At 46.4% G+C, this 12,347-nt stretch overlaps 1 protein-coding gene across 1 annotated transcript in view; it reads right to left on the bottom strand.

Moving 5' to 3' along the window:
* THSD4 (thrombospondin type 1 domain containing 4) overlaps positions 1-12,347 on the bottom strand; it is a 179,498-nt gene that overhangs the window by 135,803 nt on the left and 31,348 nt on the right. Inside the window, exons 5-6 of the mRNA XM_087703985.1 lie at positions 7,829-8,285; positions 1,475-1,574 (exon numbers count right to left, since the gene is read on the bottom strand). Coding sequence (XP_087560111.1) covers positions 1,475-1,574; positions 7,829-8,285 — 557 coding nt within the window. The remainder of the gene's footprint in view (positions 1-1,474; positions 1,575-7,828; positions 8,286-12,347) is intronic.

Raw genomic sequence — 12,347 nt, 5'->3', positions numbered from 1 at the left:
CGAGAGCTTTCGAAGCAAAACCTCAGCTCCGTTCCTGGGGTAAATGCAAGGAAAACAGCTCTACGAAGACTCCTCAGTTCCTCACGCTTGGTCCCACCTTCTGAATTTAGCAATAGCAATAGCAATAGCAGCTAGACTTATATACCGCTTCATAGGGCTTTCAGCCCTCTCTAAGCGGTTTACAGAGTCAGCATATTGCCCCCACAGTCTGGGTCCTCATTTCACCCACCTCGGAAGGATGGAAGGCTGAGTCAACCTTGAGCCGGTGAGATTTGAACAGCCGAACTGCAGAACTGCAGTCAGCTGAAGTAGCCTGCAGTGCTGCATTTAACCACTGCACCACCTAAGACAGACACGGACTTCAGAGGATAATAAGAACTGCAGAAAAAACTATTGCTACCAACTGACCTTCCATTGAGGACCTGGACACTGCAGGAGTCAAAAAGGGGGCTGTGAAAATATCTACAGACCCCTCACATCCTGGACATCAATTGTTTCAACTTCTACCCTCAAACCGACGCTATAAGGCCCTGCACACCAAGACAACTAGACACAAGGAGAGTTTTTCCCCCGAAGGCCATCACTCTACTTAACAAATAATTCCCTCACCACTGTCAAACTATTCACTAAGGCTGCATTACGATTACTATTAGTTTTCTCATCATTCTTATCGCCCATCTCCTCCCACTTATGACTGCAGGAGGGTAACTTTATTTCTTGCGTCCTTACGATTTATATTGATATGGATTGTTTCCTGATTACTTATTTGTACCCTATGACTATCATTAAGTTCTGTACCTTAGGATTCTCGACGAATGTATCTTGTCTTTTTATGTACACTCAGAGCATCTGCATTGTAGACAAATTCCTTGTGTGTCCAACCACACCTGGCCAATAAAGAATTCTATTCTATTCTATTCTATTCTATTCTATTCTATTCCATTCTATTCTATTCTATTTCTAACCCAATAAATTGATTTTCTCCAGGACTCATTGCCCCAACCTTGTCCTTCAGTTCTTCCACCCACCCGTTTACAGAGTCAGCATATCGCCCCCAACAACAATCCGGGTCCTCATTTTACCCACCTCGGAAGGATGGAAGGCTGAGTCAACCCAGTGAGATTTGAACAGCCGAACTGCAGAACTGCAATCAGCTGAAGTAGCCTGCAGTGCTGCATTTAACCACTGCGCCACCTCGGCTCTTTTTACAAAACAGTAAAGTTTTGTATTCACAAAACTGTGGCCAAGAATGACCCACTTCAACCACGACAGATTTATAAGAAGGTCCTCATTTCAATGTTTACCTAACAACGTTCTGCAACACGAAGATACTCCCAGTTGGTAGAGAATAAGTTGGGAGGGGAAATATTTAAATATTCCTGTCCACTGCTACTATCCGCAATGAACGGCATCACAAAAAAGTGAAGGAGGCTACGCGCACGTTTTTGACCAAACCAGAGGCGTATCTTCTTACCTTCAGCAAAGGGCTCCCACTCGTAGAAACGGCCCATAAACGGCTTGTTGTTGTACGATGTGCACTGCACCTCTCTGATGTTTCTGTTCTCAAGGCAGGGCTGTGAAACAAATTGTGGGAGAGATGCGTTAACCATGTTATTTAGAATTTAGACGGACCACGGCACTCATCTGGTTTAAAAACTTAAAATAATCCAACAGAAAATCCTAAACTCATCCTTATTGGCCATGAGTCAACCGGATACCCATCCAGGAACTGAAGATGCTAATAAGCTCCATTTCAGTCAGGACACTTTTTAAAACATCGGTTAAAATGCTCATCCTTCTTAACCATGATTAGTTTTACATCCAGTTAGTGACCAGCCTTTTCCAGATTCTCCAAAGCCAACAGGTGCTATTTGAGGAGACAGCTGGACTTCCTTGTTTTTTTCTTTTGAAGCCCTTCATGGTATTGGACCTGGGTACTTGAGAGACCGCCTGCTGCCAATTACCTCCCATAGATTTAGATTGTTTATTTATATGCCGCCCTTTTCCCTGGGGGGACTCAGGGCGGCTCACAATCCAAAGGAAGGGGGGGAAAACAGACTTTTACATATAAGACAATACATGATTAAAACACAACATTCATACCATTCGGGCGGGTTACAATCTTTAGCCCCAGGCCTGACGGGATAGCCAGATTCTAAGGGCTGTGCGGAAAGTCTGGAGGGTGGTGAGGGGACCGAAGCTCCACGGGGAGATCGTTCCATTGGGTCGGGGCTACCACCGAGAAGGCTCTCCTCCGCGTGGTGGCCAGTCGGCATTGGCCAGCGGATGGAACTCGGAGGAGGCCTAAACGATGAGATCTAATGGGTCGTGTGGAGGTGATCGGCAGTAGGCGGTCTCTCAAGTACCCAGATCCACTACCATGAAGGGCTTTATAGGTGGTAAGTAGCACCTTGAAGCGTATCCGGAGATCGACAGGTAGCCAGCGCAGCTCGTGGAGGATAGGTGTTACGTGGGTGAAGCGAGGTGCACCCACAATCGCTCGCGCGGCTGCCATAGACCCGTTAGATCGCAGAGGGTCGGCCTCCTCCGAGTTCCATCCACCAGCCAATGCCATCTGGCTACCACCCGGGGGAGGGCCTTCTCTGTAGCAGCTCCGGCCCTTTGGAATGAACTCCCCGCGGAGATCCGGACCCTCACCTCTCTCCAGGCCTTCCGGAAAGCCGTCAAAACCTGGCTGTGCCGGCAGGCCTGGGGTTGATGAGTTCCCCTCCCCTCTCGACTTGTATGGCTGTGTGACTCTTGTGTATTTTAATTACGTGTATTGTGTTTGTATCCCCTTTTCCCCCTTTTCCCCCTTTTGAGTTGTTCGCCGCCCTGAGTCCCTCCCGGAGAAGGGCAGCATACAAATAAACTAAATCTTAATCTAATCTTAATCTTAAAAGTCTGCAGAGATTCTCAGTCATCCAGGTCATGGTTGTCCCAAAGGTGTTTTTTCAAGAGGCAACTCTTGACCTGGATGACTGAGAATCTCTACGGATTTAAAGCCAATCGTGCCACACAAGTGGAATAAAATAGAATCAATTTGGAAAACAGACCAAGAGAGCGAGAGAGAGAAAGTGGATAGGAGCCAAGGTGGCGCAGTGGTTAAATGCAGCACTGCAGGCTACTGCTAGATCAGCAGTTCAGCGGTTCAAATCCCACCGGCTCAGGGTTGACTCAGCCTTCCATCCTTCCGAGGTGGGTAAAATGAGGACCCAGATTGTTGGGGGCAATATGCTGACTCTCTGTAAACCGCTTAGAGAGGGCTGAAAGTCCTATGAAGCGGTATATAAGTCTACTGCTAAGTCTACTGCTATTGCAAAGTATCTATCTTTGTTTACCCTGGAGCCCTACTCAGAGCATCTCTGAGACCCTCCCAAGCCTTGGGGGACATGGCTATTTTGAGCAAATTCTTTCAATCAAGTCACATACTTGGCAATTTCTCCAGCTACAGCCACACTTTCATAAAGTGTGCTTTTCAAAAATCCATCCAAATCTCCCTTGTCGCTGAAGTCGTACTTCTAGAAAACGTATGTAATTCCCGAGACGCACGGTTCAAGGAGGAAGCAGTGAAACGTTATTTCCATTGGACAAAATCCGTCTGAAAGCCTGAAGGCTTTCACTTACTAAGGAGTAACTTTTTGGCTCCTCTGCTAATTGCATCAGATAAGGCTGTAATTTTACTACGACTGCTACTACTAATATGGATATAAATATATGGAGACAGCAGAATTTCAATGTAATATAAAACTGGATGCCAAATCCCTCCCCCCCAAAAAATTGGATGGCATTTGGAAAATCTGTCAATTGCCATCTGTCAATTGCCAAGGCACTTCCTGCTTGGATCTGCGCATAATGTGTATTACACCAATATATAATGTCATCCAAGATTCTTGGGGGAAAGTGGATGAGAATGAAAGTCAACACCAGCTAAAGAATTGACAGCTGTGATTTCACATTGTTCTGTATAATAACAACAACACAAATACAAGCATACACATATATTCTACTAAAAAGAAGAGGTGGTTTTGAGCTACAATTTCTCAGAATTCAAAGTCACCCCATCATGGAAGGAGTAAAATCTGGAAGAAGCACCATGAGTTTGGGAAGAAATTTAAGCAGGATGAGACCTTGAATTCCCATTTTAGGGAATTCTGGGGCTATAAGAGCCAAGGTGGCGCAGTGGTTAAATGCAGCACTGCAGGCTACTGCTAGATCAGCAGGTCAGCGGTTCAAATCTCACCGGCTCAGGGTTGACTCAGCCTTCCATCCTTCCGAGGTGGGTAAAATGAGGACCCAGATTGTTGGGGGCAATATGCTGACTCTCTGTAAACCGCTTAGAGAGGCCTGAAAGGCCTATGAAGCGGTATATAAGTCTACTGCTATAGTGGCAAGCTTAAAAATAAGGCAATGTTCAATCGTTTCTGCACTGTGACCAAGAAAATAAATGGATGCACCTACATAGTGCTTAGGAGTGGAGTTCAACTCCAAAAACAACATAAGGAAAGTCTTTAAAATGAGTAAATTATGGATCAACCAGGAAATTCCAAGTAAAAAGCTCTACGTTCAAAGATTGCACAACAGCTTCTGCCAATCCTTCTGCTCTCAGCAAAACAAATAATCTTCTAAAGTTGACTGTCTGAGAACACACCTTTTCCAAACACTGAATCGCAAAGAGAAACGGCACACAGTCGGAATGTGGCTTCCTGAAACCTCCATGCAATTAAACCAACATATAGATTTTTTTTTCCCCCAAGAGACGTTTCTTCAAATGGCGGATGAATTTCACATCCGGGCAGACCCAGATGTTCAAAGGAAGCCTTCTTTAGATGAACTGACCAAAGAATCAAAGATGAGCTGGGTGGGTTTACCATAATTTCAAAATTCTGGAAGTCGACGAACACCCAGTGCTCCGATCTTTGGCGAATTATTAAAGATACAGATGACAAGAATGCATGAGGCTGGCTCCAGATCAGCAGATCCACAGTCTTCCTTTCAGTCCCACCTGGGACAGACCTGATAAAATCCATCCAAGAATGTTGTCACAGCAGTCAGCTGAAGTGGCCTGCAGTATTGCACCCTAACCACTGCGCCACCTTGGCTCATTATATATGATGAGCTGATGTGGGACTTAAGAAAGTCCCAATTCTAATTGCATTTGATTCGTTTCTCTTTGAGTCTATTTGGGTTCTCAAAACTACTGTTTTTATCCAGCAAGGAAATGAATGAACAATGCTAACGCCTATTGTACATTGTTCTGGAACTGAACCAGCAGCCAAGCCTTCTATGTACCACGATGAATTTTTTTCTTCCCCCTGCAGGGAAACATCTTCACATCTGGCAACATTTCCCTTCTATTTTCGCAGCTCTTTCACGAATACTTTTATTTGCTTTAATTATTCCATCCCCTTCCAGCCAAGCATCCCACTGGGTCCCATTTATCAACTGGTGACTGATCCAACGGCTCTTGCCCTGCGTTGAATACAACTTCAAGTGTTTCTTAAACAATGGACAATTAATCTTAATTTAAAAAAAAAAAAAACCATCACCCTTCCAGAAAGCGCCGATCTTTAAATGTGTTTTCAGAAGCATGTAAACCAAACTCTCTTAAGCTGAAACTCTATATGATCCAACGCGTCACTCATGAAAAATGGCTTTCTGCTCTGCATGAAAAAAAACATTAAAACTATAACCGCAAGGAAATGACCTAATGGAGAAAATCAGATTGAGTTAATTTGTTATTAATTAACTGCCCCAAACTAGAATCCAGGGGGGGGTTGCGGGAAATGACCCAACACTACAGTTCCAATTAAGAGAGGTTTTCCCCACCCCGAGAAATTATATTAACCACCGAGAATGTTCCAAATAAAAGGCAAACTTGGTATTCTCTCCATGCTAGCAGGAGCCCTTAAACTATTTCGGGCTAATAAATTAAATTACTGCCTAAAATGTATGTTCTGGGAGATCATGCAGAAGGTGGATAAACACCGGAGATTTTCCAGGGTTCGGCGCGAGCCCACCTCCTTCTCTTTTTATGATTTGGTGTTTAAACTATTCATCTAGGGCACAGTGAGGTCATGACCCCCAACTGGGTAGCAGCTGAATCCAGAATGGGCTTCCCCATAACTATTTTCTTAAAGATGGTTTTAATAAGGAAAAAGAAGGCAGGGGAAGCGGAGAGAGAGAAAGGAGCTGTGTTCGCTTGGGGGAGAAAAATGGAATAAAAAAAAGACAAGGAACTTTGAAATGCTCTGGACAAAGGTTCAGATGGAAGGACCTCTATTTTTGTGGGTCAGAAGGACAGTTGAGAAGATAGCTGTAGAGTCCTCACATCCTGGACATCAGCTATTTCAGCTCCTTCCCTCAAGAAGAGCATCGTATGCCAAAACAACGAGACCAGTGATGGCCAAATTTATGGTGTGCCAAAATTGTTGCGCATGCCCACACCAGTTCAATCCTCCCCGCCCACCTGTGCATGAGTGCGCAACCCACCCACCCCCGCACATGCATGCATGGACACCACACCAAGTCTCCAGAGGCTTTGCTGAAGCTTAGAGAGGGCGAAAACACCCCCCTTCAGCCCTCCGGAAGCCGGAAATGGGTCGTTTCCAAACTTCCTGTAGGCTCATTGGGGCCATTTTTCAGCCTCCCCAGGAAAGCCTCCGGAGGCTGGAGAGTTCGAAAAACGGCCGCCTCCCCAGCCCTCCGGAAGGCTGAAAATCAGCTGGCCGGTGTACATATGCGCACTGGAGCTGACGACTGGCATGCCAGCAAATATGGCTCCATGTGCCACCTGTGGCAAGCGTGCCATAGGTTTACCATCACGGAACTAGAGACAGGGAGTTTTTTCCCCTCATGCCATCACTCTGCTGAAAAGAGCCGAGGTAGCGCAGTGGTTAGGGTGCAGCACTGTAGGCTACTTCAGCTGACTGCAGTTCTGCAGTTCAGCGGTTCAAATCTCACCGGCTCAGGGTTGACTCGGCCTTCCATCCTTCCGAGGTGGGTAAAATGAGGACCCAGATTGTTGTTGGGGGCAATATGCTGACTCTCTAAACCGCTTAGAGAGGGCTGAAAGCCCTATGAAGCGGTATATAAGTCTAACTGCTATTTCAGCTGACTGCTATCTGCAGTTCAGCGGTTCAAATCTCACCAGCTCAAGGTTGACTCAGCCTTCCATCCTTCCGAGGTGGGTAAAATGAGGACCCGGATTGTTGTTGGGGGCGATATGCTGACTCTGTAAACCGCTTAGAGAGGGCTGAAAGCCCTATGAAGCGGTATAGAAGTCTAACTGCCACTACTACTACTACTACTACTACTACTACTACTACTACTACTACTACTACTACTGTCTGAGGTCTATGTATATTTACCCTTGTAGTGTAGCTGTAGTATTATTCCTATGATTCCTGTTGTTTCCTTCACTTCCCCCTCTTATTGGTACACCTAGTCCTCGGCTTACAACAATTCAGTTAGTGACTATTCAAAGTTACGACAAACACTGAAACCAAGTGACTTCCTTCTCCGCAAAATAGCAATAGCAGTAGACTTATATACCGCTTCATAGGGCTTTCAGCCCTCTCTAAGCGGTTTACAGAGTCAGCATATCGCCCCCAACAACAATCCGGGTCCTCATTTTACCCACCTCGGAAGGATGGAAGGCTGAGTCAACCCTGAGCCGGTGAGATTTGAACCGCTGAACTGCTGATCTAGCAGTAGCCTGCAGTGCTGCATTTAACCACTGTGCCACCTTGGCTCTTAAAATCCCTATGCTCAAAACAAGGATCTGGTCCGAAGGTGTGGAAAGCCCGGAGCAGAAAGGAGGACTTACGTTCGTGTTGCAGAGTCTGTACTGCTTGTAGGCTCCGGTGCACACAATTGCGGCGGCCGGCTGAGTGGACATCTGTCCTTGGACGGGGGGATGAGGAGCTCCGGGGAGATGCCTACTCTGTTCTCCTCCCTGGAACAAGCTTTGAGATCCCGTCGGGAAGCTCTGAAAATGGGAGCCCGGCTGTTGATAGAAAGAACTACCGGCCACCTGAGTCCTGGCTGGAGAAGATCGGTGGTCACCTTGGTGGGTTCCTCCAGGGTGGTGATGGGAAGGGCTACCTGGATGGGCAAAAGTGGAGGTGCCCCCGGTCCCTTGTGGGTTGGGTGCAGGTTGCCTGGACTGGCGTTGCTTCCGGGGTTTGTGTGCCGATTGTCCCGTGTCCGTCTGCAGAGGGAGGATGTAGGGAACTTTCCCATAGCCGTATTTCCCGGGTCCAATGGAGCTTTTCTTGCGGCCTCTGAGGACAAGCGAGAGGAGGAGTAAAGCAGATCAGCCATCAAATTTCAAAACAAGCCATCAACAACTTCAAGAGACCAGTTCCAGATCCAATCAGCCAAATACCAACCCAATAGGGCTTCACCTCTTATTCTCCTGAAGCTCAGAGTGATGAATGAATCCAGTCACAGAAAGCGTGCAAGAAATGTGTTTTGCCAATTGCACCGTGGCAGATAGGACAGTGTTCCAGAGCAGAGGTGGGTTCCTACCAGTTCGAACCTATTCGGTAGAACCGGTTCGTCAAATCTACTGAACCGGTTAGAAGAGGTCCCACCAGTGGACCTGAAAAGCAGGCCACACCTACAGAAGAGGTTCCAAAAAATTTTGAAACCCACCACTGGCAAGGATCTTGTAACTATACAGCTTTAAGACTTGCATGCTTCAATGCCAGAGTTTCTGAATAGCTACTTGGACCGACCTAAGTACTAATTCATAATTTCATATCCGGTCACATGAGCGGCAAGCCACTCCCATCCGGTCACATGGGTGGCAAGCCACTCCCACAAAGGAGGCCACACCCACAGAGTAGGTTCCAACAATTTTTGAAACCCACCACTGCTCCAGAGGGTCAACGTCACTGCCCAAAGGATTATGGGTTGCCCTCTTCCCTCTTTGGAAGATGCTTTAGAGCTCCCGCTGCCTTAAGAAAGTTCAAAACATTCTTAAAGATCCATCTCATCCTGGGACCCCCTTTTTTTTTTTTGAACTATTACCATCTGGCAGACGGTACAGGATAATAAAAACAACGACAAATAGGCTAGAAACAGCCTCTAACCCTATTGAATTCTATAGTATAGTGCAATATCGGGTTTTCAATTTCAATTATATAGAAAGTAAAGGATCTACGTTTGCGTTTTTATTTTGATAGTTATAATGTTCACTGAAGACGGCATTTAATTTTGTTCTACCATGTACCAATGACAATGAAGTAAAGTAAACTAAACCAGAACTATGGAAGATATTCTGCATGGACCACAAGGCCATCTAGACTCACCTACACAGCAGCACGCTCTCTTGTTCGTAATCCCCCTATTAAAAGGGGACAACCTGAGGACAATACTTGGGGGGCAAATCTATGGTCCAACTTTTCAAGTTCTCAGCAAGTATCTCCTCAAAGCTTCAAGCAAGCTTTGCAAGCCAAACAGCAAATACCAAAAGGGGGAACACAAGGCATTAATCGTTCGGTGAAGAAGAGGGTTTTTCATTGTTCTATGCCTTGCAGACAGAGTTTATCCACAGAGAATGCCAGTGAAAGGAATGGGGGGTGAGGGTGGGGGAAAAGAATCCTTTGCTATCATCACACAACAAGCTACTGTTTAACAGATAACACATGTCAAAAAGGCAGGCATGCACCAGATACAACCTCATCTCATGAGACTTGCAGATTTGCTGGACTTATCTAAAACAGAAGTTTTATCTCACTGATTTTTTTTTTTAAATGTAAGCTGCTGGTATCTCTCACTACGCACCCCGAGACCTCACAAGTGTGTGTGTGTGTGTGTGTGTGTGTGTGTGTGTGTGTGTGTGTGTGTGTGTGTGTCCAGCTGTGTCCCCTAGGCTCCAGTTGCTACGGTTAATCTCGGATGGAAGCGCCAAGAAGGGGGACTCCCAGAAACGGTAGCGTTTAGCGCAGTGGTAGTCAACCTGGTCCCTACCGCCCACTAGTGGGCGTTCCAGCTTTCATGGTGGGCGGTAAGGGTTTTGTCCAATACTGAAGCACTTTCCTTTTTTTTAAATTTAGCAATAGCAGTTAGACTTATATACCACTTCATAGGGCTTTCAGCCCTCTCTAAGCGGTTTACAGAGTCAGCATATCGCCCCCAACAACAATCCGGGTCCTCATTTCACCCACCTCGGAAGGATGGAAGGCTGAGTCAACCTTGAGCCGGTGAGATTAGAACCGCCGAACTGCAGATAACAGTCAGCTGAAGTGGCCTGCAGTACTGCACTCTAACCACTGTGCCACCTCGGCTCTTTTTAATTTAATTGACTTTTTTAAAAAAATGTCTTCGCATCATTTAAAAACATTTTCATTAGGTTTTTATAAAATCACCTTTACTGTGGAACCGGTGGGCAGTTAGAAAATTTTACTACTAACAGAGATACAAAAGCGGGCAGTAGGTATAAAAAGGTTGACTAACCCTGGTTTTAGCGTGAGATTTGAAAATTTTGAGCCAGGAAAGGCAATTTATCTAGTGAGCAAAATGGATCTCCCGGGGTTTCATATTTCATATTATACCGAGCCAAGGTGGCGCAGTGGTTAAATGCAGCACTGCAGGCTACTTCAGCTGACTGCTAGTTCAGCAGTTCGGCTGTTCAAATCCCACCAGGCTCAAGGTTGACTCAGCCTTCCATCCTTCCAAGGTGGGTAAAATGAGGACCCGGGTTGTTGTTGGGGGCGATATGCTGACTCTGTAAACCGCTTAGAGAGGGCTGAAAGCCCTATGAAGCGGTATATAAGTCTAACTATTGCTATTGCTATATTTCAGGCTTGTCCTCTCTTCTGCCTAAAATAAAGACGCATTTTTATAAGGAAGACAGGGCCCTAATGATAAAGACAGCTCGTGCAAAACGATTTGGTTACAGGCATCAATGCGATGCATGGGCGTTATCGTATCCCACAACATTTGTGAGTCTGTGTGTGACCGTGTCATGCAGGGTTTGAATCAGCGCTCCAAAAAGAAACACGGGGAGGGAGTTTGTTTTAAGAAGAAGGGAAGCTAGGTTTAGTGTTGCCAATTTGGGTGCCAGGATCTACCTTAGTTAGGCATCGTGGCGCTGTCAAAATCAACTATGCAAAATCAATTATTCTAACAGCCAGCTGGGTGAAAACGACCTTCGATCAATTTTCCCCATCAGATAGGATGGAGTCCAGTTTCCACTCACCCCTTAGCCCCTCCACCCTCACCCCCGCGACTCAGCTACTACCGTTCTCTTTCTCCATGGTGTAAATTAGCAGGAACATTTTTCTTGAATGCGCAACTGAGCCGATAGACATCCAGAGCCAATGTTTCGTTTTGCTCCATTGCTCCTCCCGGGTGTGGAGGAATTCCGGCTCCCTTCAGGACGATTACCAAAACCTCAGGCCCTCATCTCGTTCCCTCATTCTTGGGGGGCAAGCAATCTGACACCCCAAAGCCACATGCAGCCTTGAAATCCATTTTACCTTCCAGCTACTGAAGTCCTGTGAAGGACCACAAATGTTATTCAACGCTTACGCCTGATCCTGCTCTGTGAAACACACAGAAAACAGGGGTAGAAGTCCCCGAACTTGGGGTTTAATTCATAGCAATAGCAGTTAGACTTATATACCGCTTCATAGGGCTTTCAGCCCTCTCTAAGCGGTTTACAGAGTCAGCATATCGCCCCCAACAACAATCCGGGTCCTCATTTCACCCACCTCGGAAGGATGGAAGGCTGAGTCAACCTTGAGCCGGTGAGATTAGAACCGCCGAACTGCAGCTTAACAGTCAGCTGAAGTGGCCTGCAGTACTGCACTCTAACCACTGCACCACCTCGGCTCATGCAGGGGAAGATTCATGCAGGGGAAGAGCAGAAAAAGACACCCACTCAATCTGCCTGGCATTCCTTCCCCAATTTTACATCCGTGCTTCCAACAGTATGCCAACTTTCTTAAATTAGCTGCCATCTCTCTGTGAGATTTTATTTTCAATTGCCCCAAAGCGAGTTTGGGTAGGCCAGAAGGTTTGACCCTGGGTGTAAGGCCCAGGCAGAAGATACACGCAAATTCCACAGCAGAACTAACTAGATTGGCAGGAAGGACATTTAAATCCCAGCCAACTGAGAACTTGCTAGTTCCTGGATCCCTTCCTTCATGCATTTCCCCCCCCCCTCTGATCTCTCCACTTCTTGCAGGATATTAGCAATAGCAACAGCAGTTAGACTTATATACCGCTTCATAGGGCTTTCGGCCCTCTCTAAGCGGTTTACAGAGTCAGCATATCGCCCCCAACAATCCGGGTCCTCATTTCACCCACCTCGGAAGGATGGAAGGCTGAGTCAA

The sequence above is a fragment of the Thamnophis sirtalis genome, unplaced genomic scaffold (assembly GCF_051295495.1).
Source record: "Thamnophis sirtalis isolate CommonGarterSnake01/CBP01778 unplaced genomic scaffold, rThaSir2_p1.2 scaffold_2, whole genome shotgun sequence".
Lineage (NCBI taxonomy): Eukaryota > Metazoa > Chordata > Lepidosauria > Squamata > Natricidae > Thamnophis > Thamnophis sirtalis.
The sequence above is the reverse complement of the archived record's forward strand: the minus strand, read 5'-3'. Positions and strand labels throughout refer to the sequence as shown.